The following is a 27,850-nucleotide window of genomic DNA, read 5'->3' on the forward strand; positions in this document are numbered from 1 at the left end:
AAGAGTCTGGTGCTCCTAGCATCAATTATTCTATTAGCAAATTTTGTCACTCTAACTGACTTTATAGAATTATGAGGATTTGAGGTTTTGCAAATGATCTCAACCATCAATATTGTAGGATTCAGTATGGGAATAATACAATATATAATACAAGGTACTTTTATATAGCACTCTATCACTTACTTTCACATGTTATTCTGACATACATTTGGTGTTTAAAAAAAGTGCTAATACATGGACTACACAGTTTGAGCCTTATTTCATCCTATGATAATTGAGGTTTGGGAACACTGAAGGATTTGTCAGCATGACCTTTCTAATAAGTGGCAAAGTCTGAACTTCAGTCTTCTTGAATGGAAAGCAGATTTCTCTAACAAGTCTTAAAGGGGAAGTCTCTGGACATGTACACAATAGGCAGTGACTGATGTACATTATGTGAGTTTCTCCATCAGGGCCTTACTTGCTCCCTTCCTTCAGCAGGGTAATGGAGATGCGGATTCGTTCCCTGAGGAAGATCAGCATGAGGATGATAAACACTTCAAGAATGCAGAGTATTATCACTTTAAACAGGAAAAAAAGAATTAGTGTGTGATATACAAATCAACCCCAAAACACAATCTTTCTCTGCAAAAGTTGAGGGCTGAGTCTCATGGTTATTTCTGCCAATTCTGACACTCCACAGTTTGGGCAGTGCAACCTCTCCAAAAGTGCCAATCTTAGAAATTCACTCTCAAACCCTCCAAGAAAGGCTAAGAAATCTTGATTAAAACATTTAGCTACGGTTTGAGCAACTCAATTGGTCAGGCTTCATTTCACCTATTGAAACATTTCACAAAATTCGTACACATGAGAGAAGGACGGACGGCTGCAGGCAGCTCTATTTTAGGTGTTTTTCACTTTCACTTCATTGAGTAAGAGAATTATTACAGAAGAAACTCCTTGAGCTGTCACTGTACACAATGCCTCTTCAGTAACTGGCCTTGCTGACTGACGGGCAGGCTCTTGATGGCCACACTTTTACCCTGTGACTCTACCCATCACGGCTACCCTTGATGGAATCAGGCTGTAAACCCAACCCTGGTCTGATAAAAGTCTCAGAATTAGAACTAAGGGAATCTACTTCAGTTTTGAATTGAAGGTTATGAACCTCTTGAACTTCAAGCTCTACAAGCTTAATGAACTGTGTCAAAACCATCTTTTCGTGAGATAAGTGAATTTGCAAAGACAGAATAAGACATCTGTGAATTTAAGAAACGGAGCAGAGAGGCAATCTTGAGTTCTTTTGGCTTTCTGTGTTTTCCTGGATCCAAGTACCCTGGAAAGTCCAGCTGCTTTCCTGCCTCCCCGCCCCGCGCCCCCCCCCGCTTTTTTTTTTTTTTTTAGTTTGGTGAGACACTGTTATATCCTTACAATAAGTACCAATGCCTTGCTCCAGCTTATTCTGATTTTTATTTCTTTTTGGCTACCTTCAATTAGTTTCTCTTTACTTTAAGCCAGATGGTCCCACTTACTATATTTCCTCAACTCTAAGACACATTTTTAAATTAGTAATAACTTTTCAGGAAAAATAAAATCCTTCATTAAATGTCTTTTCGTCCTGATTTCAGCTATGTTAAAAAGTGAAAAGTAATGCATGCTGAAATTAAGGAAATATAGCACTGCTAATAACACAACCTGAAATTATAGAAGAAACTAAATGGAAATTTAAATTCCCACCTCTGAAAGAATCTGCTCTATTACATCCTTGCTAGATAGTTATCCTGTTCATGCCCGAGCACTTCAAGTGACAGGGCACTCAGCACACATCGGTTAACATCTCCGAGCAGAAATCAGTTAACGCAGAGATGTGAGAGGATCTTAGTAATGTATCATCTTGCCACTATGTCTTCTTTTAGTTAAATCATGTATTTATGTTATCATGCATATTTGATTCTCTTAAAACAAAATGACTGCAAAGTTATGGAGGATAGCCATGATGAACTAAAATCATCATCTTTGGACAAACCTAAGAATACGAGATATGCCAAGAATCACTTTATATTCTGAAATTGCATTCATAAACAACATTGCATATGAAACGTAGACCTTTACAAAATTACATATCCAAGATGATTAGAGAAATTTTATTGTCTTTTGAGTTTATGTGCCTTTCTTGTATCTGAATAAAAGCAAACAATGGAAATCTATTTTTGAGACCCTGTAGAGAAGTTGGTATAACTAACTTTTCAGAGGAGGAGGCTAGAATAACTAATAGCAGAAATAAGATTAGAACCATCTCCTAACACAACCCGAGACTTATAAAAACGATAATTTTTGTATGTAGAACTCTACTTATTTTAAGTGTTTTCATCAATGAGTATAATTTCACATTATGCCCTTTTGATACCTAGAATTGTGTCCAAACACAGAGCAAGTAATCAATTAATGTCTGATAAATGGATTGTGAAAGTGGGGGCACAGTTGAGGAAACATTGGCATTGCTAGACTTGAAAATAAAAGCGAATTCTATATTTTCCTTAAAGGACATCCCTTAACTTATCCAGTGGCAGATTTTGATCAATCATGTCAATGATTTTTTGTGTTGAAGGCCCTTAAGAGACAGCAGTGGAATGACCACAGAACCTGTCACTATAAGATTCACCTGAGAATAAAACTAGAGGTTTCGATATATAATGGATGAGATTCATCATCTTTATACATGATAGATAATTGCAAGTAGATTCCTGAGAAGGTATGGATGGAATCACTCAAACTCAGGAAAAATGATAAGGATACAAGTTCCAAGATGCCTGATTTTTATATAGTTAAAAAGAAGGATATGAATGAAATAATCCTTCTGCAACGTATTTGAAAAAAAAAATGTTATAGGAAGGGAACTAATCTGCATGCAAGCTGGATGTGGGAAGCCAAAGAACATGAATGTGACATTTTGATTCAGCATGGCCTGAGGAAAAGAGAAAAATCAAATGTGGTGGACAAAAGGACCCTGGTGGGGGGTGCAAGTTCTGTGCAAGTTTAGGTCATGGAGCTTGCAAGAGCTTTTAGAAAAAAAAAAAAATCTCAAGATTATCCAAAACCTTTTGCTAAAAAGGCTTCTCATTATTCATTTTTCCCCCACATGCTTTGCTTCCAGGAAAGCAGTGTAGTAGATGGCCTAGGTCTCATTCTGGTCAAGTAGTATACTGTATCCTAGTAGTATAAACAACTAAAACAGCACACTTGTGATATGACATGAGCCTGTCCTTGAAAGCCTGATGACTTCTGGGTGAAGTGGCAAAATTGAGTTTTCACATTTATGGAGATGGGACTCATACCGGGCCCCATGATGTGCCCACAAAGATACTGCTCACCTCTGAGGCTATCTCTGGACTTCTTACCAGGCCTCCTTGAAATGTGTCTTGCTTGGCTCTCAATATGAAGAAGTTTTTTTTTAAAGCAACATGTAATTAGAGATTATTTTAAAATCTTGATTAAAGAACACAAAATGGTAAGATTATAATAAAACCATTTAAGAATATAAAATTAAAGCTATCTCTGAAATCATCTTGCTTTAAAAATTTTGCTAATATCACCCTTAACTAATTCAATAATCTGAACACTTCAAAAAACATAATTTTATTACTTATTATTCTAATTCCTGTAATAGTTTAAAAGTCTTGTTATGAAAAAATTGGTCATCCTTTTTCTGTTTTTAAAACAAGTTTGAAAAATTAAGCATTGTTTTTCCTTTTAAAACCCCTTTCTTGGATGTCAAGGTAATCGCTATAACCATCCACATCCAAACCATTTTAAGTAGAAGACAAGTAGTATGACATCATAGCAAAGTAATATTTTGTTAGATTACATCATAAATTCCCCTCAATGACCTTTCCATTTACTGAAGCTATTAAGATTATAGACACATTTACTTTAGTGACATTAATAATGAGTCTATTGAACAGGTTACACTAACCCAAGATTTTCTTTAGACAAAGATTTTCTTTCATTATTACTTCTTTAAGTAAACCAGTTTTTAAAATCCACTCACTAAATGCGAGCCATGTTTGTTTCAGTTGGAAGTACATGCTTAGATCAGTCTGAATCCCGAGGTCATACACAGATAAGTGAGAATTTGGCCGTCCCTGGAGATTGTTGTATTCTTGGTAACAGTGCCATATTCCTTGAAAAGGAAAGAAAAACAGACTAATATAAAATGCCATTTCCTGAAATACAAGCTATACACTTAAACACATCTATGTGAAATTGAACAGCATGGTCATTTCTACAAAGGCAGGATTCATATTTACATAGTAAGCATTTTATATACTTTTGACTAGAAACAATTTCAATGCCCATCAACAGGGACTGACTAAATTATGGTGTATTTGTATAATAGAATACTAGCTTTTCACATAAAGAGAAAGTATACTGATATTCAGTGATCACTGAGCTATTTCGTTAAGTGAAAAAAGATAAAAGGGACATAAAAAGTGTGCTATAATTCACATATGAATCACCTCTCTATATATTTTCTTGTACTTACATAAAGTGTCCCTGGAAGGATACAGAGAAATGTATTTTTTTTTTTTTTTTTTTTTTTTTTTTTTTTTTTTACTTTCAGGGAAGGAAACTTACTGACCAAGGAAAGAATAAGTAGGAAATTTCACTGTATAAACTTTATACCTTTTGAAATTTGAACCACATAAATATACAATTAATTTTAAAAGCAGATTTTTAAGAATCATTTAAGTTGAAAAATACTTTTGAATTAAAAAAATGTTTTTGGTGAAGTAAGTCTTGATGGAATTACCTAATGCATATTCTTATTAAAGATTGTATCCAGGCAAAGTAAATATGACTGGCTAGATTTCCCTGAGACACTGCATTTCAGACTGTAAAATGATTTTTTTTTTTTAAGATTTACTTATTTGAGAGAGAGAGAGAGAATATGAGTAGGGAGAGGGGCAGAGGGAGAGGGAGAGAATCCCAGACTCCCTGCTGAATGAGAGGCTGATGTGGGGCTCAATCTTATGACCCCAAGATCATGACCTGAGCCAAAATCAAAAGTCAGATGCTTAACTGAGTCACCCAGGCACCCCACAGACTGCACAATGAATCTTTAGATGATCTAGATAAAGTGGGAGTAAAAAGAAAAATAGAACTAAGGAGTTTATTTTTAGGACTAATGAGTCTGGTTTAGATCCATTGGAAAGGTTTTAGTAATAATGAGAAAAACTGCTTTTTAAACTCCAATTATAAACTAGTACTTTTTTTTTCCCTAGATAAAGATAAGGGGGTGAGGTATGTGGAGAAAGGCAAGACTAGACTAGAAGGGACATTTCTTAAAGAGATATAAGACAAGTATCTTTCAGGTCCCATTTTCCCAATGTATTTTTAAAAATGCTTTTGGTGGCACCTGGGTGGCTCAGTCAGTTAAGTGGCCAACTCTTGATTTTGGCTCCGTCAATCTCAGGGCATTGGATCAAGCTCTGTATTGGGCTCTGTGCTCAGCTGGGAGTTTGCTTGAGGATTCTCTCCCTCTCCCCTCCCCCTACTCACACTCTCTAAAATAAATAAATCTTTTAAAAAAAAAAGTAAAATAAAAATGCTTTGGAATATTTAATACATACAGAATTATATGTAGTTCTGTAGTAACAGATGTAGGTTTTTTTCAGGTGTAGGTTTTAAAGTATATAGTCAAATGAAACCTATGGATGCATTACCTAGTTTAAGACTTTATGATCTTAATTTTGCTCTAATTAAGCAAAATAATTTTTTTTCTTTTACCTGAGATCTTCATCCTATCATCTGCCAATTTCCACCAAAGAACAATTATTCTGAATTTTTTGCTTATCATTATATTAACAGAAAAATTTATTGAAATCTTTGAGATTCATAGCTTGTACAAGTTTTTAAATAATTTATCCTTATAGTTCTATGAATTTTGAATATATTTTCTTAGATGCATATAATTATGTATTAGAAGCCTGTATATTTAGAATTGGTATACCTTTTAAGCAAATTAAATCCCTTCTAACTCTAATAATGAATTTTATTTCAAAAACCATTTTGTCTGATTAATATAGCAACTGCAGCTTTCTTTTGGTTAATTACTTTAAATAAATTTATATATTTATACCTCTCACCAGTTTCTTCCAACATCTCCTCCACTACCTCCCATCTCTGGCAACTACTCATCTGTTCTCTGTATCTATGAGCTTAGTTTTTAATTTTAATTTTTAATTGAAAAACAGTTGACATACAATATAAGATTGGTATAACAGCAATGTGACAATTCTATACATTATAAAACACTTATTAGGGAAAGTATAGCTACCAACTGTCCTTGTATAAAGCTATTACTATTACACTATTATTGACTATATTTTCTATGCTGTACTTTGCATCCCCATGAGTATATTTTATAACTAGAAATTTGTACCTCTTAATGTCTTTAACCTATTTCATCCATCTCCCCACCCCTCTGGAAACCACCAATTTGTTCTCTAGGAGTTTGTTTCTGTGCCTGTTTTTTAGATTCTATGTATAAGTAACATCATATGGTATTTTTCATTGTCTCACTTCATTTAGCATACTATTTCTTTAGATTCATCCATGTTGTCACAAATGGCAAGATTTCATTCTTTTTAATCCATTTTTATCACTTTCTTTATCCATTCATCCATTAGATAGTTGTTTTCATATCTTGGCTATTGTAAATAATGTTGCAATGAACATGGGGGTGCATATATCTTTTTGAATTAGCTTTTTCATTTTTTTCAGGTAAATACCCAAAAGTGGACTTTTTGAATCAGATGGTAGTTCTAATTTTTTGAGGAACCTCCATACTATTTTCCATTATGACTGAGCCAATTTACATTCCTACCAAATATGCACAAGGATTCATTTTTCTCTACATCCTTGCTAACACCAATTTCTTGTCTTTTTGATAACAGGCATTCTAACAACAGGTATGAGATGCTATCCTATTACGGTTTTGGATCTGCATTTCCCTGATGATTAGTGATGTTGAGTACCTTTCGTGTAACTGTTGACCATCCAGTAGTCTTTGAGAAAATGTCTATTCAGATTTTCTGCCTATTTATAAATTGGGTTTGATTTATTTTACTTTTTTTTGGGGGGGGGAGGGGGGCTACTGAGTTGTGTGAGTTCTTTGTATTAGCTCCTTATCAGACATCTGGTTTGCAAATATTTTCTTCCATCCAATATGTTCCTTTTTTTGATGGATTTCTTTGCTGCTCAGAAGCTTTGTAGATTACATACTTCCACTTATTTATTTTTGCTTTTTATTGCTTGTGATTTTAGATCATATTAAAAAAAATCATTCCTAAGACCTGATAAAGGAGCTTACTGACTACATTTTCTTCTAGAAGTTTTATGGTTTCAGGTCTTATATTCAAGTTTTTAATCAATATTGAGTTAATTTTTGTGTAGGCTGTTAAGATAGTGGTACAGTTTCATTCTTTTGCATGTGGCTGTCCAGTTTTCCCCAACATGATTTATAGAAGAGACTGTTCTTTCCCATTGTATATCTTGGCTCCTTTGTGATAAATTAATTGAACCTATATGAGTAGTTTTATTTGGGGGCTCTGTTCTTTTTGTGACAGTATCATACTGTTTTTTAATCACTATAGCTTTGTAATATAGTTTGAAATCAGGGTATATGATACCTCCCAGTTTTGTTCTCCTTTCTCAAGGTTGCTTTGGCTTTTTGGTTTTGTGGGTTTGTTTTTTTTTTTGTGGTTCCATACAAAATTTAGGATTATATGTTTTACTTCTTTTAAAAGGGCAATTGGAATTCTGATAGGGATTTCACTGGATCTTTAGATCACTTTGGCGAGTATGCAGATCTTAATATTTATTCTCCCAATCCATGAGCATAGAATATCTTTCCATTTATTTGTGTCTTCTCCAACCTCTTTTATTAAGGTCTTACAGATTTCAATACCTAGGTCTTTTACCCCTTGTTTAAATTTATTCCTAGTTATATTTTATTCTTCTGATGCAATTGTAAATGGGATTATAAATGAATAGACTGGCCAGACAGAAAATCAGTAAGGAAACATCAGCCTTAAACAACACATTAGACCAGGTGGACTTAACAGATCTATCTAGAACATTCCATCTTAAAACAGCAGAATACACATTCTTCTCAGGTGCACATGGAACATTATCAAGGATGGATACTATGTTAAGCCACAAAATAAGTCTTAATAAATTTAGGAGGACTGAAATCATTTTAAGTATCTTCTTTGACCACAATAGTATAAATTAGAAATTAATTACATCAGAAAAACTGGAAAATTCACAAATATGTGGAGATTAAACAACATGCTACTGAACAACCAATAGATCAAGGAAGAAATCAAAAGGAAATTAAAAAATACCTTGAGACATATGAAAATGGAAATATACCATTGCAGGATACAGTAAAAGCATTTCAAGAGGGAAATTCATAAGGACACAGGCTACCTCAAGAAATAAGAAAAGTCTCAAATAACCTAACTTTATATCTCATGGAACTAGAAAAAGCACAAATGAAGCCCAAAGTTAGAAGGAGGGAAATAAAGATTAGAGTAGAAATAACTGAGAGACTAAAAAAGACAATATAGAAGATCAATGAGACTAAGAGCTGGTTCTTTTAAAAGTTAACCAAATGGATAAGTGTTTAGCTAAACTCACCAAGAAAGAGAAAACTCAAAATCAGTAATGAAAGAGGAGAGTTTACAACTGATACTACAGAAACACAAACAATCATAAGAGACTACAGTTGATCCTTAAACAGGGGGTTTAGGAATACCTACCCCCAGTGCAAAACCCCATATATAAATTTTGACTCCTTAAAAACTTAACTACTAATATCTGACTGCTGACCAGAAGCCTTACTGATACCATAAGCAGTCAATTAACACTTAATATTAACACTTGATATTTAGTATATCTATTATATATCCTTATAATAAAGTAAGCTACAGAAAATATTAGGAAAATCATAAGGAAAATTCATTTATAGAACTGTATTTATCCAAAAACATCAGCATATAAGTGGATATATGCAGGTCAAACCCATGGTGTTCAAGGGTCAACTATACTATGAACAATTATGTGCCAACAAATTTAACTGCTTAGAAGAAATGGATAAATTCCTAGAAACATACAACTTACCAAGACTGAATCATGATAAAATAGGATATCTGAACAGGCTAATTACTAGTAAGAAGATTGAATCGGTAATCAAAAACCTCCCAACAAACAAAAGGCCAGGACCAGATAACTTCACTGGTGAATTCTACCAAAATTCAAAGAGTTAATACCATCCTTCTCAAGCTCTTCCAAAAAAGAGAAGTGGAGGGAACATTGTCATACTTCTTCTACAAGGTCAGCATTACCCTGATACCAAAAATCAGACAAGGACACCACAAGAAAATGGAACTACAGGCCAGAACCCCTGGTGAACATAGGTGTACAAATCCTCAAAATATTAGCAAACTGAATTCAACAGTACATTAAAAATATCATATATCATGATCAAGTGGGATTTATTCCAGGGATGCAAGGATGGCTCAGGATTCACAAATCAGTAGATGTGATGCACATTAATGAAAGATAAAAATCCTATGATAAACTCCACATGATTAAAAGACATGATAATCTCCATAGATGTAGGAAAAGCATTTGAGAAAATTCAGCATCTATTCCTGTGTAACAACTACAACCAAGACTGTTTACTGAACATTACATAGTAAGCAGCTTTCTAAGGACCTTATTTACATTATTTAAAAAATTATTCACAGAATCCTATTGTATAGTTGAAGAAACTACTAATTAGACTGTATACCTGCAAAGGATCACACAGTTAATATGCAATGAATCTGGGACTGTGCGTTTTCAATCTCCACATCCATGTCTGTAACCCCACTGTTCTGTGGCTTCTCCTGTATAAATCTTAACTTGTTCTGGTCAATACGAATTGTTCCACTGATGTTCAAGGGCACTTGCCCACAAACAGCCTGGCTTTTTCTCTGCTCAGTAGGCTGCTTGCCCTAGTAAATAGACTGCTGTTAGTAGGAAATGGTTGGTTTCCCATGATATGGAGAAAATCGGTTGTCCAAGATAGTAGCAGAGGTCAGTTATACAGTATTATACTTCTCAATCTAGCTGGACATTTCCCCACCCAATGAGAGGCTTCAAGCTGACTTGCCACACCACTAATTGCTGAGCTAGTACTACCTAGGGAGTCAACGGGGAGCTGAAATTTGTTGTTTCGCCTGTACTTGCGATATGCTGGTGATCTTTCTCCCTCTTGCCACTGTCAACTTTGCACTATAGCCAATCTCAGATTTTTCTTTCTTCTTAAGACAAGTCAATGAAATCAATACGAGACTTTACTGTCTTTCCCTTCTTGATGACAATAAAAGAGTGACTGAATCACATGCCCAGGCTCTGTAGTGGTAAAGGGCAGAGTTTATTTTGGGCTCCAAGCAGAAACATACACAAAAGACTTTTAAACAAAAAGCTTTCTTAGGAGTCTTTGATTAAGGGCTAGTGGTTCTTATGCTCCTCAACCAGACTGACCCACCTTTTCACATGCAGCTGCACAGAAGCGGCAGATAAGGAAACCCTGAAGAGATAGGAAACTGTCTAGAAACCTATTGAGGATAACAGGGAGGACAGTAACAATAAACCAACACATGTTGAGTGTTTACTGTTTTTCAGATATTTTCAGATATAAGAGCTTTATATTCATTATCTCAGTTAATCCTCACAATCTTGTGAGATAGAAATGTATACCATGACTGTGCTGATGTTACAGATAAGGAAACTGGGTCTTATAATCATTAGGAAGCATTTCCAAAGTTCCTCAGTTATATGTGATGGAGCTGGGATTAGAATTCAGTCTAACTACAGAACCTGGGGAATTCAACTGTATTCTTATATTGATAGGTGTAAAACTCTTCCTTGAGTGGCAAAAATAGGAAATTGCTGTTCTTGGTGTCTTGGCTACCATGAAACGATTTTCAATCCAAATGGTATTGTAGGAGGATTTATTCTGGAATAGAGACCTCTCAAAAATTCATCTATTGGCCTTTATGCCTATTAGAACTATGACGGGAGCTGCCATAAATGCTATACTCTTCCTGGGGGGAAACTTTAGCTCCTTCTTTGGTGTTCACACTGCACCTGTACTGCTTTTGAGGGGACTGAGCTACTGGTTAGAATGTCAACCTTGATAGAAAGGAGCTCTCCATCCAAAGGTTGTAATTCAGAATACTTGCCTCTAGAGGGTGATACCTCATTATGGAGTACTGGCCAATTACTAGAATGTGTGGCAGTACCTGGATTAAAATTACTAAATTGAAAGAAAAATAGATCACACTTCTGTAATTATACAGACAGAAAAATTAAAGGAATAAAATAAGTTTTCTGAAATGTTTTTCATTAACCTAACAGGTGTTGTTTTAGTTTTTTTTTTACTTCCTTTTTTAATGACGATAAGGCATGGGACCAAAGGTCAGTAAGAACAAGAGTAGAGCATTTTGATAGCATCTTTTTCAAGATGAAGATAAAAGTTACAGAAATAATATATGTAAAGTTAATTTTTTTAAATTAATTTTTCTCAATATTTTGGGGGTGGGAAGTAAATAGTTTAAATTCACTGCAAGTTAAGTGCTTTCTGGTAATTAAAAATGCCAACTGAAAAGAAAAGGACTATTTTGATATTTAGTGATTTTTAAGAGGGGTGATACCTACCATAACCTATAATTCCAATCACACCCACCATGAAGACCCAGAAGAGGATTCCAGCTATGAACCTCAGGAGTATCACAAACATACAACTAAGAAGCATGGCGATAGTCAGGCCTCTAGAGGAAAAAGCATACAACACACACAGGGGTCAAGTGTGTTAAACATAACAAAGTTAAAAGCAAGGCAACATTTTCTATCCAAAATATTTCTCAGACTATTTTATCTGGCTATAGAAACACTTATAATATTAAAAAGTACAAATAATTGTTCCTATTAAGACTTTCATATGAAAAAGTAGGATCATCAGGAACTTCAAACCTGAGTCAATATTTGTGTACCTGGGTAAACTGAAGTCCGGCAGCAACCACTGTTCAAGGAAAAACACAATTCCTCCAACCTACAGTTTTGGCATATCTGCCACAGTTGCCATGCCACATATATATTTTTTCCCCCTTCACATGTCTCACTAAGTGATAAATTATAAAACATATTCATGATACCAAGAGAAGGAAACTTTTTACAACACAACTATCTAGAAGTAAAGGAGAAGTCTTAGGGCAGAAAAGAAAAATAATTGCCCCACACAGTTCCTGAGTCCATGATTTTGTAGTCATTATTATGGTCCAATTATCTTTAATAATTTGTGATGTCTGACATCACCAGACATCTGTTTCAGGTCCCCAGTAATCTGGGGGGCCGCTAATTATAGAGAGCCATGATACAGCTTCTGTATCTCCTGGGCCATAGGACTTTATCAAGCAAACAGCAGCGTGACTATTTTTTTGTCTTAATGTTTTCCTGGAGTTTGACTGAGATACAAATATATCTAAGTTAAATCCATTATTGGATTCCACTAGGTAATTTCATTAAACAGAACTCATTAAGATTAGAAATTTGGATGATCCTTCCGTTAAGAACGGATACCTCCAGTGCTCTTTGTAAGTTTCCAAACTTAGAAACATAGACTGCAACATTTATTGAGCGTGTTGTTTCCAAGTATTATATTTTTTAAAAAGTCTTAATAATTACTGTCGCTAGATAGATGACAGCATTGTATCAGAGTAACTTCTTGGGTCACATTCTTGCAGAGCCTATGCTCTCAACTCCGGAAACCATTCCCTATTAAAATCACAGATATTTTAATGCTTAAGTATTCAATATGGTTGAAGGATTATTCTGTGGCAAGGTCCAAGAGGAATATTCAAAAAAAGGTCCGGGGGGTGGGGAAGGGAGAAAAAAATAAAGCTGTTTATTCTGTGTTTTAATTCTTGTATAAAAATCTAAATAAACTAAGTCATGGCATATTACTCTTTGGCTTTATATTTATGAGATAAATGGAGAGCAGAAGAGTTGAAAATAAAGGGAGTGTTTATGCTCTAGTGGTGTGAGCAGTGCCTGGGTAGAGAGGGTTTCAGTGTGTGTTGGGAGTGAGGTCAACAGGAAGATCTATTAATGCATAGTTTTTCAGATAATAGTCTAAAAGGACAAAATAGGGCAGCCTGGGTGGCTCAGCGGTTTAGCACTGTCTTTAGTCCAGGGCCTGATCCTGGAGACCCAGGATCAAGTCCCACGTCAGGCTCCCTGCATGGAGCCTGCTTCTCCCTCTGCCTGTGTCTCTGCCTCTCTCTCTCTGTGTCTCTATCATAAATAAATAAATCTTTTAAAAAATAAAATAAAAGGACAAAATAAAGAAGAAATATGGAAATTATCTAATGATGATGAGTCTGACAGTAGGGGAACCAGTATAACTACTGTCAAGTATAGACTGCAATCTCTGCTATGGAGAGATATCCTGAAATACTGATGCACAATGAAAATAATTATTGTGTTTAAGACAAGGCATTGAAATGAATAAAATCTCAAAAAAAAAAAAACTAGTTCTACAGCTCAAAAACTAGTCACTGGAATTTTATATACAATTTTGAGCTTATTAAGTACCACATAGTTATATATATCTATCTTGTTCCCCTAGTGGTTTTATAACTGTTCCTCGAATCCACATTTTCTATGCATCTTCTATGTTCCAAGGACCACACTGGAAGTTACAAAAAGAGAGAGGAGTTAGACGTAGTTACCACGGTAAAGAACCAGGTAAATAAAATACAAAATTCTAGGTGCTATACAAATGATAAGTACATATGTGTGTATAGGGGTGTGTGTGTGTGTGTGTGTGTGTGTGTGTGTGTGTGTGTAGGAGGAGGAGGAACACAGAGGGAAAAGCAATTATATCTGGAAGTCCAGAAAGACTTCATAAAAAAAAAAATCAGCTTTTGTGTAATTTAACATTTTATTTATTTAAGAGAGAAGGCACGAGTAGGAGCAGGGGCAGGGTTGAGGAGCAGAAGGAAAGGGAGAAGTGGGGCTCTATCTCAGGACCCCCAGGATCATGACCTGAGCTAAAGGCAGATGCTTAACTGAGCCCCCCAGGCACCCCGAAAGCTGATTTTAAATGAGATGGAGTTGCCCAGGACATAGGAAGGGCGTACTAGGAAGAAGAAGAGCATGTGCAAAACATAGGGGTTTGACAAACCAGGGATGGGTATGCTATTTGATGTGTTTAGAATATAGGGTTAATCAAATAATATGGATGGAGATGAATCTGGGAAACTAGTTGGACCGGGTTGTAAAGGGCCGTGTAACTATCTGAAGTTTTCACTTTGCTTTCTGATCACTAGGGAACCATAGATGCTTTTAAGGCATAAGAAGGGGATATAAGAGCCAGATAGTAGCAATCGCCTTAAATATATCAAACACCTGTACCTGCTCCAGCAGTCACTGCATTTCCCCCTTACCTTTCAGGAATGCAAATTCTGTATCTAAACAATTTTAATCTCCTCCTCCCTTCATATATTTTTTCCAACTCTTCGTAACTACGGTGACCTTTGATAACAGCAAACATTATGTGGAAAGAAGGTGTTAAAAAGTAAGAGTGATCCCTTGGAGGTCGAGGGAAGGACAAATGAGAAAACAGACCCAGAGGAATAAGACTACAACCACTGTAACATAACAATAAGAAGCAAACGTACTATAGATGTTGTCCCCGCATGACTCGAAGTGTATTTATATAAGTACTTTTACTGGGAATTTAATGAATAAAGTTCAAATTTACATTATGACTTTTGTAACACTGGATATATTTCCAAATATCTTTGCCCCATCTTCATCCTATCTGAAAAAGAAAATGGCAGGAACTTTTATTCACAAATACAAATAGGGAATTTGAAGAAAGCATTCCACAAGGGTTAAATGGGGCTGGATAAGAAACACCAATGTTTGCACTTACATGAGAATCCAATACCAAGTTGTTGCATAATCTTCAAATATTTTCATTCCAACTGCCCTTGCATCAAGGATTTTATTGACACGACTGAATTGAAAGGAAAAAAAAATCAATTATTTTGACTACCACTAAACAGAAATGCTCTCGTTATGATAAAAGGGGCTTTGCAAGCTGCTGTTCACAACATACTTTCAGGAACCCCCAGCCACAATATGGAGATGTCACTTTGATAGACTACAAAGGTGGCTATAGCTACACACACAGAGAACGTGGCTTTCAAGAATGGTGAACAGATCCCTTTTCAACATATGGGACATGTCCTCAATACTGCGGAAACCTCACTGTAGGAAATGAATTCAAATAAGATCAGTTTTTAGCTTACAAAATCCCTGGAGTCAAGAATGAACATCATTCTTAATTCCCTTTTTTAATCCTCTGACCGCCGTGTAGCAGGAAGGCATCGTGGGATACATACAGGGGGGTGCACAAATCATTAGCGTCCAGTTTGATGAATTATCAAAGTGAATGCACTATGTAGCAACAACCTTGTTGTCCCTTGTCCTATGTTCCCCAGTTACAATTCCTCCTTTCTTCCCCCAAGGTAACCACAATCCTGACTTTTATGATAATAATTTTCTAGTTTTCTTTTCCAGTTTTACTCCTTACATATGCATCGCAGGATAATTTATTTGTGCTTGTTTTTGGCCTTTTCTGTCAATGGACTTGTACTATTATTTTGTTATTTCTTTCACCTAGTTTTATATTTGGGAAATCCACCCATGGTGCTATTACATTTGAATATTCCGGACCTGAAGTATTTTGGACTGCTGAACTCTTTCAAGGAAGAGAGAGATATTTTTAGAATATCTTTATGTTTCACCTTTAATTCAACAACTGAGCTATACAAGGATATCGTGTTTGTTTGTGCACCCACGTAAGTGTATGCATCCAGGGAATTAATTATATTTCCTAATAACATGAAACATCATGATGTGTACACCAAGGGGAACAGTAAATTAACTTCCTTGTAGTAAGTACACAGACATTGATATGGTCCCGAAACAGTATTACGATGGTTATTCCTCCTTTCCGAAGGCTCTCTTCTTTTTACATTTAGCAGTTTTATTATTTTAGTCATTTTTTTGAATAGTGACTCAAAAAGCTTTTCTTTTACTGCGTTCATTCAACAAGTAAATTAAGGTCTTTCAATACGCTTACTGACCTCTCATATTTCTATACCAGTTGATAATGAAAGATTTAATAACCATTTTAGAAAACATCATTGCACTTTCTTATTCACTTCGGTTTCTCCTTTACTTGCTTTTCTTAATGAATACACACCAAGCTCTCCAATCCCCAGTGACATGTGTATTTCATAATTCTACATAATTCTTTCCCTATAACCCTTAACCTAATGGCAGCTTCAGTCTTGTGTATAATAACAGGACGCCTACAAACTCAAAATAAGAATGTAAACAAACATACTTTGCAGCTGTCCTGAGTTCTATAGCATTTCTTGTTCTTCCACTTCCATCTTCAAATGTTGTCTTATTTCCTACTGTCAACGTGCCATTGTTAGTAGCAAAGTCAGGGAAACATCTCTGGAGAACTGTAAACAAATAAAATTACAGTAATCGTTTTTTTCCTATTTCTTCCTATGGGATGGTCTCCCTTTCTTAAGCTTTCTGTTATTTATAACCAAATTCTTGTTAGACAACGTTTAAGCATATTGCTCAACACAGATAATCGCCCATTACTTGATGGTCAGAAGGTATTCTGATGGTTCTAAGACAGATGTAGGAAGCAAATATGATCATAATCTGAAACTATACTCCAAACTTGATTATTTTACACATGGTTACTCAACAAGTGGCCAATAAGTAAGATGCGCAGCACAGGTGTTAAAAGAGGAATACTGATAACATGTCTCACATGGTAAAGACATTTTAATAAAAAGGCTATTTTTGCACGTATGACTGAGCTTACTTTTTCTTTTTTAAAGATTTTAATTATTTGGGGGGGAGGAGAGGGGGGGGAGGAGAGAGAGGGGGGGAGGAGAGGGGTGGAGAGGGGAGGGAGGAGGGGGGGAGGAGGGGGGGAGGAGGGGGGGAGGAGGGGGGGAGGAGGGGGGGGGAGGGGAGAGGGGGGGAGGAGAGGGGGGGAGGAGAGGGGGGGAGGAGAGGGGGGGAGGAGAGGGGGGGAGGAGAGGGGGGGGAGGAGAGGGGGGGGAGGAGAGAGGGGGGGAGGAGAGAGGGGGGGAGGAGAGAGGGGGGGAGGAGAGAGGGGGGGAGGAGAGAGGGGGGGAGGAGAGAGGGGGGGAGGAGAGAGGGGGGGAGGAGAGAGGGGGGGAGGAGAGAGGGGGGGAGGAGAGAGGGGGGGAGGAGAGAGGGGGGGAGGAGAGAGGGGGGGAGGAGAGAGGGGGGGAGGAGAGAGGGGGGGAGGAGAGAGGGGGGGAGGAGAGAGGGGGGGAGGAGAGAGGGGGGGAGGAGAGAGGGGGGGAGGAGAGAGGGGGGGAGGAGAGAGGGGGGGAGGAGAGAGAACATAAATGAGCAGTGGGGAGGGACAAAGGGATAGGGAGAAACAGGCTCCCCACTGAGCAGGGAACCAGATATGAGGCTGGATCCCACTGAGCCTCCCAGGCACCCCAAGTTTACTTATTCTTATTAAAAAATATATCTTAGATACTCCTTGAGTGAAACATTGAAAACTGAAGATTAGTGAATAATTCCTTGAGAAATAAGAACTAGCTCAGACTTCAGGCTACTAAGACAACTGGATTTTTATTTGTGAAGTCTTAATAATTTGCCTCCCATCCAAACCATTTACATGGGTTTTTTTTGGAGGGGCTAGAAATAGAAATTCTAAGGCTATCAAAATGGCCCAGAACCTTGCAGACTAGCATCATTTCTCTGTAGAGTTACCTCACCTGTTCAATCTTCTATGCACTTATTTTGATTAAATAGAATCCTTCCCTCTTTACAAACCTGTATTACTTAAAGTATTTTAAAACCCCAATTTTAAATGAAGAGAGAACAGAAATCAGAAGTGGATCATTTTTATGTATTTTTAACAGATTTGCATGGGGTTTTGAGGAGTTTGAACCTAAAAATATTAAAGCAGTTGATATAGGAAAAGAAGGAATACATCTTTACTAAGCCTTTCCTGACTTTTCGGGCTTAACATGACCTCTAGTCTATCTACCTCCATCTTCGGTAGCACTTAAAATATATGGCTGAGTCCTTCAGTAGCTTCCTCATCTTTCTCTGGTTCTTCCCTGGCAAATTCGACATAGTTGTCTCTACCAGCTGCTTCTATTCCCTCTCCAGTCACAATCCGCCCCCACCACTCCAAAAAATTTGTCCTCCCAGTGATCCCAGTGATTTCCAAGTGGCCAAAACCTCCAAAGTTCTTTTAGTCATCATCTTGCTTGAAGCCATTTCCTAGCACAGTGCTTGGTACGTAGTAGAACTCAGTAAATATTTGCTGTTGCATTAACCATTCTGAGTCTTTGACATGTTAGTCAACCCCTGCCTTTTGAAACTCCCTTCCTTTGGCTTACATGCCCAGATTCTCTCCTGCCCTCCCTTCAGCTTTTCTGTGCATTCCTGCCCCTTGCCACTCCTTAAATAGGACTGTTTCCGCCTACAGAGTCCTCCAGAGACCTTGAAATGGGCAATTCCATCCAATCAGTTAGTTTCAATTGCTAAATATGCTCATTATATATTTGGAAAGTAGAGAAAATAAGGAAGATACAAAATAATACATAGTTCTACCATCTACAATGAACTCTATTAACATTTTAGATCAATTCCCTTCTAGTCTTTCTTCTAAAAGAAGTTTTTGAGACTCCTAACCATAAAATAAATGCACAGTTTTCCCTTGTTTCTTTTAATGTTGCTTATTTTTCCTTTCATAAACTCCTGAATAAGTAAATTTTATTAGCTGCATACTATTCCATTAAGTAGTATACTCAATCACCTACTGGGGGAATGAACACAAATTGACCGTGATGTTTACCTCAATGTCTGTGAGGGACAAAGCCTTATTCAGTCTTGTATCTCCAGTGTACATTTTATATTGTGTAATTTAACCAAACTGTACTTGTAAGGGCAGGAATGTCTTATACTCTTCCACCTATTATACCTTCAGTGATTAAAGATTAATTTCTATCATTTTGTAACATTGTTTCTTGACTACTGACCCTTGTTGCCCAGGGCTTCCCAGCAAAACATAGTTGCTTACAAGACCTACATCTTTACTCAAGGTCCTCAATGACCCAAAAGAAAAGTGATAGGGGCGCATAAGAGGTTGTATTTGGTGGTGGCACAAATGGAAAACTTGTACAAGTGGAAAATTTGTAAGAATGGAAATTTTTTTTAAAAGTTAGACAAAGTTTATATAAACTTTAAAATTTATAAATCTTAAAAATATAAAATATTGATTCATTTAGGAGACACATAAATATTTCAAATTTCAAATTCTAGGACAAGTCTATGTCTCACTTCACTCCCCAAGCAACTTCTGAACAAACTCTTTGACTCAGTTCAGGGGTGAGTGTGCAAGATTATAAGACTATGTCTGTGTGTGTTTACATGTGCTCATAGAGCACTAGATAATCTATTCGGGCTTTAAAAATCCTTTTTAAATTTATTTTTATTTTTAAAGATTTTATTTATTTATTCATGAGACACACAGAGAGGCACAGACACAGGCAGAGGAAGAAGCAGGCTCCTCACAGGGAAACTGATGCAGGATTTGATCCCGAGACAGGTATCACACCCTGAGCAGAAAGCAGATGCTCAACCACTGAGTCACCCAGGCAGCCTTAAAATCAGATTTTGATCTTTTCTGTGTATGTTGATGCAGCAAAACCCCAAAACTAACAGAGCTCCAGTGGAAATATCTCTGGCTGGAGTCAGGAGAATGGGCTATAGCTTTGGCTTCTTCTTAATTAACTCTGGGACATTGGGCCAGTCACACAACTATTCTAGGCTTCGGTATTTGTCAATAGTGAAATAAGGGGACTGAATTAAATAACTTCTTATAATTACAGATTCTAAGATAAGTAATAACCACTTACATGGTTTGCTTGGAAAAATCGCTGTTGGACAATCATCATCCAGTAAAAGTTGTGCAAGAGCCTAAAATGAAAGGAAGAGTATAACATTGAAAAGACTACACAATGACAACGTTTACTCTCAGTATAAAAATTGTCCTTTAAAAATTTAACTCCATAATTATCTCATTATTTCATATTACTCTAATAAGTGATTTTAATATCACACACACATGCTTATTTGACAAATGCTCTTAAATGTCCTAATTGTAATTCAATCAAATCAACTATAATAAAACCAGACCCACTGAAGCCACAACACACCTTTGGATGTGAATATCTATGACTTAATCATATTCTGAGTCTCTAATTCTTCAAACTTTTTTTTTCTGGAAAAAGAGTATCCTCTTTAAGTTAGAAGCCATTATTATCATTTAATGCAATGGAGCTTTAGAATTCCTTAATAAGTCTCAAACCTAGATAGGGTTTGAGGATTTTTTTTTTTTAATGAATAATTATCAAGTTGGGTTTGGAAGTAAAATTCTTGTTACCACGTAGCCATGGATCTTCATCATTACAGTAATGAAATGGTGACATTAATAAAATGAAATGACATTAGCTCCTAGATCTTGATGGCAAAAAAATCCATCCACATAGAGAATTTGTTGGTTTCAGGGACGAGTTAAAGCTAACTTACCAGACGTAAGAGTCTTGCATAACACCCAAAGTCTACACAATGATATGCTATAAATGGTGCATATATGTTAGTATGTACATGTGCATTTGTGTTTCAGTAGAATAATCATCATCTCCTGGATGATTTAGAAGCCTGTCCATTACAAATGCTCATGTTACACTTGAAATCAAAACAAAAGTTAAATTCTTTAGTTTTAAGCTTAAACACACATACCTTTGCAGGCTTTCCAAAAGGGGTCTTGCAGAACTGGCTGTAGTATGTCGAATAATTTTGGCTTGTTTTGTGTGCAAATTCTATTTCCATGTAGGTTAAAAATTTTTCTGGGCACTTGGAGACACAGATCTGTAAAGAAAAGGAACACAGTGGTGGGGATTCAATTAAGTTGAACAAACCAAGAAAGTAAAATTAGATTTCTAGGTTATGCAACCACTATAAAGAGCAAAGCACCATTTTCCATCTAAGAAACTTACATCAATTTTCTAATTTATGTAAAAAATAAACATCTGGGTGGCTCAGTGGTTGAGTGTCTGCCTTTGGTTTGGGTTATGGTCCCAGGGTCCTGGGATCAGGTCCCACATCAGGCTCCCTGCAGGGAGCCTGCTTTTCCCTCTGCCTATGTCTCTGGCTCTCTCTGTGTCTCTCATTTAAAAATAAATAAAACCTTCAAAAGAAAAAATAAGATTTCATGTACTAGTTATCAATCTCTACTCCTTGTCTTTGATCATGATTTGGTTAAGACAATAAGATATTGTAGCAGACCTGTTCTTAACTTCTGATTTTGAGATAACTGCAGATCTACTTGCAGCTATGAGAAATAATTCATTCTGTCCAATTTTATCCAATGGTAATAACTTGCACAATTACAGAACAATATCACAACCAAAAAATTGATGTTGCCACCATCCACTAACCTTTGCAAGATTAATCTTGCTTGTATAGTTTATACATTTTCAGGGTTAAAATCTTGCCTCCTTTCCTACATATGAATTAAATGGTGAAATGCTCCGAATATTGATAACTTATGCCACTAATAACTATCAGTGCCAGTGAATTTTCGACAACTGTCAAAATATAATTGGGGATGTAGGATTATAAGAAACTAACAAAATTAGGACTATTTGTGGCACTCAATCATTATTACAGTCTTTTACTAACACCAGTCAAATGTGGACAGAGAGGTCACCAATGCAATTATTTTACGTTAATGAACTTAGAGAACCTATTAATGCCAAACTAGAACACTGTGCTAGTAGTCCACAGAGCCACTGTGGAGTGACTGAAACCCAATTAGGAACTCCACAGAGAGAAAGCTGAATCTGAGAAGATGCACTTGATTTGTTTATAATTAAAAAACAAAAACAAAGATCCTATTAAGCCATGATAGTTGCAGTCCTGACACATTCTCTCCTCCGCCTTCAGTTACTCCTTATGAAAGACTGCATCTCAGACTTCCTCCATCTCCCTGCTGTTCTTTGGTAACTTCTCACTGGCCAGATTCTAGTTCAATCCACTGACAGCTAGGTAAGACACTGCTGCTGAGCTGATCTCTTTCCCATCCTTTGGGTCATGTTTCTACTGTACACAAAAATATTTGGTGTTGACCCCACAGCTAAGGTAGCAGGTGGATGACTAACTGGATACTGTAAGATGATATTAACTGAGATTGGAGGTGACAGCAGCAGTCTAATTTCTTTTAGAAGTTCTGACAAGGCAAACAAACTGTCTCCACATCCACACCTCCATATGCATTTTCTGTTAGTTTCTCATATGTACATAGGCATTCACGCAATCACTCATGCGCACGCGCACGCACACACACACACCCCTCTAGAGGAAATATTGAGGTTTCATAGGTATCTTTTTACTAAAGCTGAAGAACTGTTTAGGGACATTGAAAGCCTCCAACATGCGCATTTTTTGAAAGAAGGCCAAGGTTATCATTAACACAAATGTCAAAATTTCACTCTGATTGGAGCTAAGCTGAATAAACCTATAACACTGGGAGATATTTTACATTTAGACTTTGACAATTATAGGACTTTGAAAGGTAACCTCACTAGTTCCCCTATTGAGTACATTTACATGGATTTATAAAATGAATACTGAAAGTGCTAATGCTTTAGGCCTTAACTGACAGTAACAATATATATAAGAAAGTAATTAAAATAGCAAAAAGTGGTTTGTTAAAGAGAAGCACATCAAATTTCCTTCCAGACACAAATGAGCTGTTAAAAAACAATATAGCAACTGCTTTTTACTCTCTCCCTATCAGACCGATTTGTTCACTTTAAATACAGTGCTGATTAGTAGCAATCAACATATAATTGACCAAAAATGAAGGTCACATTGAGGTAGGGTATCCTAATTGATCACAGTCTGTCCTTTAAATGCTTGTGACACACGTCTGGACCATGCTGGCAGTTAACAAACAAACAAAAAACCCCACAATGCATAAAAATATGGCTTGAGTCAGTAGATACACTAATGTCTGGCAGACTAAAAGCAAGTCTCCATTACTGGCAGCTAAAATATATTCAGACTCAATCCTGATTTTTTTGTGTAACCACAAAATGCTTTAAATGTAATTCATCATTATTTTTATATCTTCAATTCATATAGGTTTAATGATCTAATACAAGTCAGAATTTGGGGAGTAGAAAAGTTATACTATAGGTTACAATACTACATTTGTTATGAAAAAAAAAAAAAAACCCATGACCTAGTAAATAATTTATGGTGTATTTAACATAACTGTAAATAACATGTATGTGGGTAAAAAAGCATAATGTACAAGGATATTTTTGTTTCATCAGGAGAATGATGGATTTGTATAGTGGAAAACTTCCGAGTGGGTGTAGGAAGATATTAATTTACTCATTCACTTATTCTTTCAACAAATACTTAGTGATCACCTATTCTGAGCCTGTTCTAGGTACTGGAAACACAATAAAACAGATAAAACCCTTCCCCTTAAGCTGTTTGCCTTCTAGCAGGGGAGAGATGGATAACAACAAGTAAAACTATTTGTTATGAGATGGTCATAAATGCTATGGGGAAAAATTAAGGCTAGAAAGGAGGTTAGAGAATAAAAGGCTGCTGAGTGGGATTCCAATTTTAAATGGGTGGTCAAGGAAGGCCTCCCTAAAAAGGCAACATTTGAGGAAAGATGTGAAGACTAGTGATCAAGCCACAGTGACTTGGAGAAAGTACTGTAGGCAGGGAGAACACCATCTAAGGCTCTGCGACAGGAGCATTCCTGGATCCTTCACAAATAGATGGGTAATATAACCTGAGTACAGTGAGCAGAGAGAGTAGCAGCATATGTAGTCAGAGAGTTGGACAGTGAAAGATCCAGTAAGGACATTGTTAAGACTTTGCTTTTAATCTCAGTAACTTGGGAACATATGGGGGCATGGGCTGAACAAAGGAGAGACATAAATGTGACATATTTAATAGGATCACACTGGCTGTTGGGTAGAAAAGAGACTGAAAGGAGTAGAAAGCAGGGCAAGGATAGAGTCAGAGAGACTAGTCAGGAGGTCACTGAAATGATCTAGAAAAAAAGACGATGATTCTTTAAAAAAAGGAAGAGATGGTGAAAAGTAGTTTGGTCCAGATATATTTTGAATGGAGACCAGAGGAATTAGCTGGCAGTTCATACATGAGTACAAAAAAAAAAAAAAAAAAAAAAAAAAAAAAAAAAAAAAAAAAAAAAAAAAAAAAAAAAGAGGAACCAAGGAGGATTCATTGATATTTGGAGCTGGCCTTAACTGAAACAGGGAAGACCGATGGGATTGGAGAATAATATTAAGGAAGAAGTCAGACATTAGGAATTGAGTTTTGGACATGTTACATTTGAGATGTCAACTAACTATCCATGTAGAGGCCTTGCGTAGGAGGTTGGATATAAAGATCAGGAGTTTAGGGAGTAGACTTATCTGGAGATATAAATTAGGGAGGGAAGCATGTAGATGATGAAACCATAAGACTAGGCAAGATTACCAAGAGAGTAAACATAGATTTTGAAAAGGACTAAGCTTGGTGATGGAAGGGAATTCCAACATTTACAAGATGTTGGAAAGATGAAGAAAAATCAGCAAAGGAGACTAACAAGGAGTAGCCAGAGATTTGGGTGGAAACCTAGAAGAATGTTGTGCCGTGGAAGCCACATCAAGAAAGTGTTGAGGAGGAGGCTTGAATAAACAATGTTGTTAGATCATATAAATGTGGAATGAGAATTGGCCACCGGTTTAATAATATGGAGGTCGATGGTATCATTTGGGGGCAATTGGAGTAGGAGTAAAAGCCTGAATGAGAAGAGAGGATTTAGACACACTGAACATAGACTGTTTGAGGACTTTTGCAAAACAGAGGTAAGATATGGAGCAGTACCTGGAGGTTGTGTGTGGGCAGGGAGGGTTGTGGGGTAAAGGAGAGAATTTTTTTGAGATAGAAGAAATAACAGCATGTTTGTATATTGATGGGGATGATTTACTAGTGAAAGAAAAATGGTAATAATAAGAAAAAAAAACAACATTTCTGGAATGATGTGCTTGAGTGTGTGAGAGAGAGATAATGCACAAATAGATAGACGGGGCACCTGGGTGGCTCAGTGGTTGAGCGTCTGCCTTCGGCTCAGGATGTGATCCCAGGGTCCTAGGATGGAGTCCTGCATAGGATTTCCCACAGGGAGTCTGCTTCTCCCTCTGCCTATGTCTCTGCCTCTCTCTATGTCTCTCATGAATAAATAAAATCTTTAAAAAAAAAAAAAAGTTAACTACAAAAAAAAAAAAAAAAAATAGGATGACCTGAGGAGCAAGGGCAGTTCAACCACAGCATAACAAGGAGAGGTTGAACAAATACATGAACATAAATGACAACAGGTAGGCAAGAGGAGGTCACTGTAGGATCTTTCAAAATTTGTCTTTGAACGCTTACACTTTCTCAGTAAAATAGGAAGCAAAATCAGAGGCTGACAAGGAGATTGGGAAGTTTAAGGTAAGGGGAAAATGTATGAAATTGTTTACTAGAAGGCTAAGCTAGTGAACAAAGAGTCTGTAGCATGGTTGTGGGACAGCACTAAGGGCCCAGGAGGTTAGTCGCTCTGAATTGAAAGAACTGTTCTATATATTTTCTACTACAACTCATGGCTGCCTGAGTTCAAGCATGGAATAGGCAGAGAGCTGCACTTAGCTAGGGATGAGGTTTTGCCAGGGAACAACAACTACGTGGGAGGGGACAAAGAAATGGATTTTATATAAGGGAGTGGATTTTAAGAAGGACCATGAAATCTAAGTCAGACACAGAGGGAAATGAAAACATGAAGGAACTGAGGGACACTGGGGCGGGGGAGATGGTTAGCATTAAGGGTTTGTAGGTGCCAATGAGGTACAATGATTGGAGTTGGAATGTTAGAGGCATTGCAGTGGTCAGACATTGGGATGTTTGAAACAGATTTATGAAGGGTGGTAATTACTAGTACTGACAAGGTCAAGAATTTAATCTTGGGAGGGGGTGGCTGTGGTAGAAAACAAAGTCTTGTGGTAGAGGTAGTCACAGAATGAAGATGCCAGGGTCTGAGGTTGGCTTCAGTCTCAGCAGGAAATAAGACATCAAAAGTCTATGAGAGAGAGGAGGAAGAGAGGAAGAAAGCAGAATTACCAACTAGATCAGGGAAGATCTTGGGTGTGGTTTACTGGCACATGGAACAAAAAGGAAATAGAAGTTAGAAGCCTACTACATTTTGGGGGTAGTTGTGCTGCCGCAGAATTCATGAGCTAACCTGAAAAGGCCTTTGACTGTTAAAACAGTCTTTGAGGTGCTAAATTCGCACAACAGCAAGGGAGCTTCAAAGCTCTGTTGCCATCAAAAGAGCTTATGTCTCCAGTGCTCAGCAATGATGTGGTCTGAGGCCAGCAGAGGGGAAATCTCCTCCCGGGTGGTTGAGTAAAGGACCATAGGGTGAAATGGGGAATAACAATCCAGGTCTAATAAAACTGTTTCCATGCACCAGAGACCACTGTGCATTTATCACTCCTTTCTGATTTGGAGTTTGTATCCTAATAGTCCTAGCCTTGGCCCTCATTGCGTTTTCAATGGGAAGATCTGATAGAGGATATATCCCCCATAAATCCTTGGACTTTGGGTTAAAGATAGTACTACATGGAATGCTGGGCTGTCTCCCTTGGGAAGAAGAAGGGGATTCTGGAGGACAGAGGGATAGACTAGGGAAGACCTAACTAATTGCCCATTGAAGTCTATGCCTCATCCCACAAGTACATTGCTTTTGTCCTTCCTTCTTGCATCTCGTGGTGAACACATAAAAATAACATGTATGTTGTAGGAGTAGAAGTGTGATGTGTGAACATTTTTAATCCAAGGCTTTTAAGAGCAGAGACGCTTTATTCATCTTCTATTTCCCTCTGACAGGTGGATGCAGATGATGAGAAGGATGGAGGAAGGGCTGCCAGATGAAAGGAGCCTAGAGAAGAGTTGCCCACTGACCATAAACACCAGCCTGATACTGTTATATGGCCAGGAATAAACTATTATGTTAAGTCACTGAAAAACTCAAGTTTATTATAATAGCTAGCTTTACTCTTCCTAATACTGATCTTGAGAAAAATATCACTTCTCAGACCTGCAGTTTATTTTATAAAAATAGGTTGTTTGACCAAATCGCCAAGGTTCTTTAGTGATACTACAATGATTAATCCTCCTTCATTTTGATATCATTTGATTGTATCTAAACAAATAGGAGCTCATGCTTGTGTCTTCCCACCTTCCATTAGTCCATGTTAACTATGCATACACAGAATCCAAATGGAATTGAATTCTTTTATCCAAAAATGTTCAAAATTGCAAGGCTTTTTTTTTTTTTTTTGCCTTACCTGTGTAGTAGGGCACTGTAGGTTCACCACCACAGAGGGACTGGTACAGCTGAATAAGTTAAAGTAAAACAGAATGGTCTTGTTCCTGTTAAGAAAACAACATAAAGTAATCTTTAGTGACTGTGGAAATATTCCATATCATTTCAGACCCTGTATACTTTTAATATAATGACCTTTAA

The 27,850-nt window shown here is 36.9% G+C and overlaps 1 protein-coding gene across 2 annotated transcripts in view; it reads right to left on the minus strand.

Moving 5' to 3' along the window:
* The window catches only part of SLC44A5 (solute carrier family 44 member 5), a 337,526-nt gene that overhangs the window by 35,940 nt on the left and 273,736 nt on the right, over nucleotides 1-27,850 (minus strand). Inside the window, exons 6-13 of one of the 2 annotated variants that reach the window (XM_072834088.1) lie at nucleotides 27,672-27,756; nucleotides 20,995-21,123; nucleotides 20,109-20,169; nucleotides 16,514-16,637; nucleotides 15,032-15,115; nucleotides 11,752-11,864; nucleotides 4,028-4,159; nucleotides 461-560 (exon numbers count right to left, since the gene is read on the minus strand). In XM_072834088.1, the coding sequence (XP_072690189.1) occupies nucleotides 461-560; nucleotides 4,028-4,159; nucleotides 11,752-11,864; nucleotides 15,032-15,115; nucleotides 16,514-16,637; nucleotides 20,109-20,169; nucleotides 20,995-21,123; nucleotides 27,672-27,756 (828 nt within the window). Of the gene's footprint in view, nucleotides 1-460; nucleotides 561-4,027; nucleotides 4,160-11,751; nucleotides 11,865-15,031; nucleotides 15,116-16,513; nucleotides 16,638-20,108; nucleotides 20,170-20,994; nucleotides 21,124-27,671; nucleotides 27,757-27,850 lie in introns of those variants that run through there. The other variant, XM_072834087.1, reaches the window with a different exon arrangement.

This window comes from Canis lupus, chromosome 8 (genome assembly GCF_048164855.1).
Source record: "Canis lupus baileyi chromosome 8, mCanLup2.hap1, whole genome shotgun sequence".
In the NCBI taxonomy this organism is placed as follows: Eukaryota; Metazoa; Chordata; class Mammalia; order Carnivora; family Canidae; genus Canis; species Canis lupus.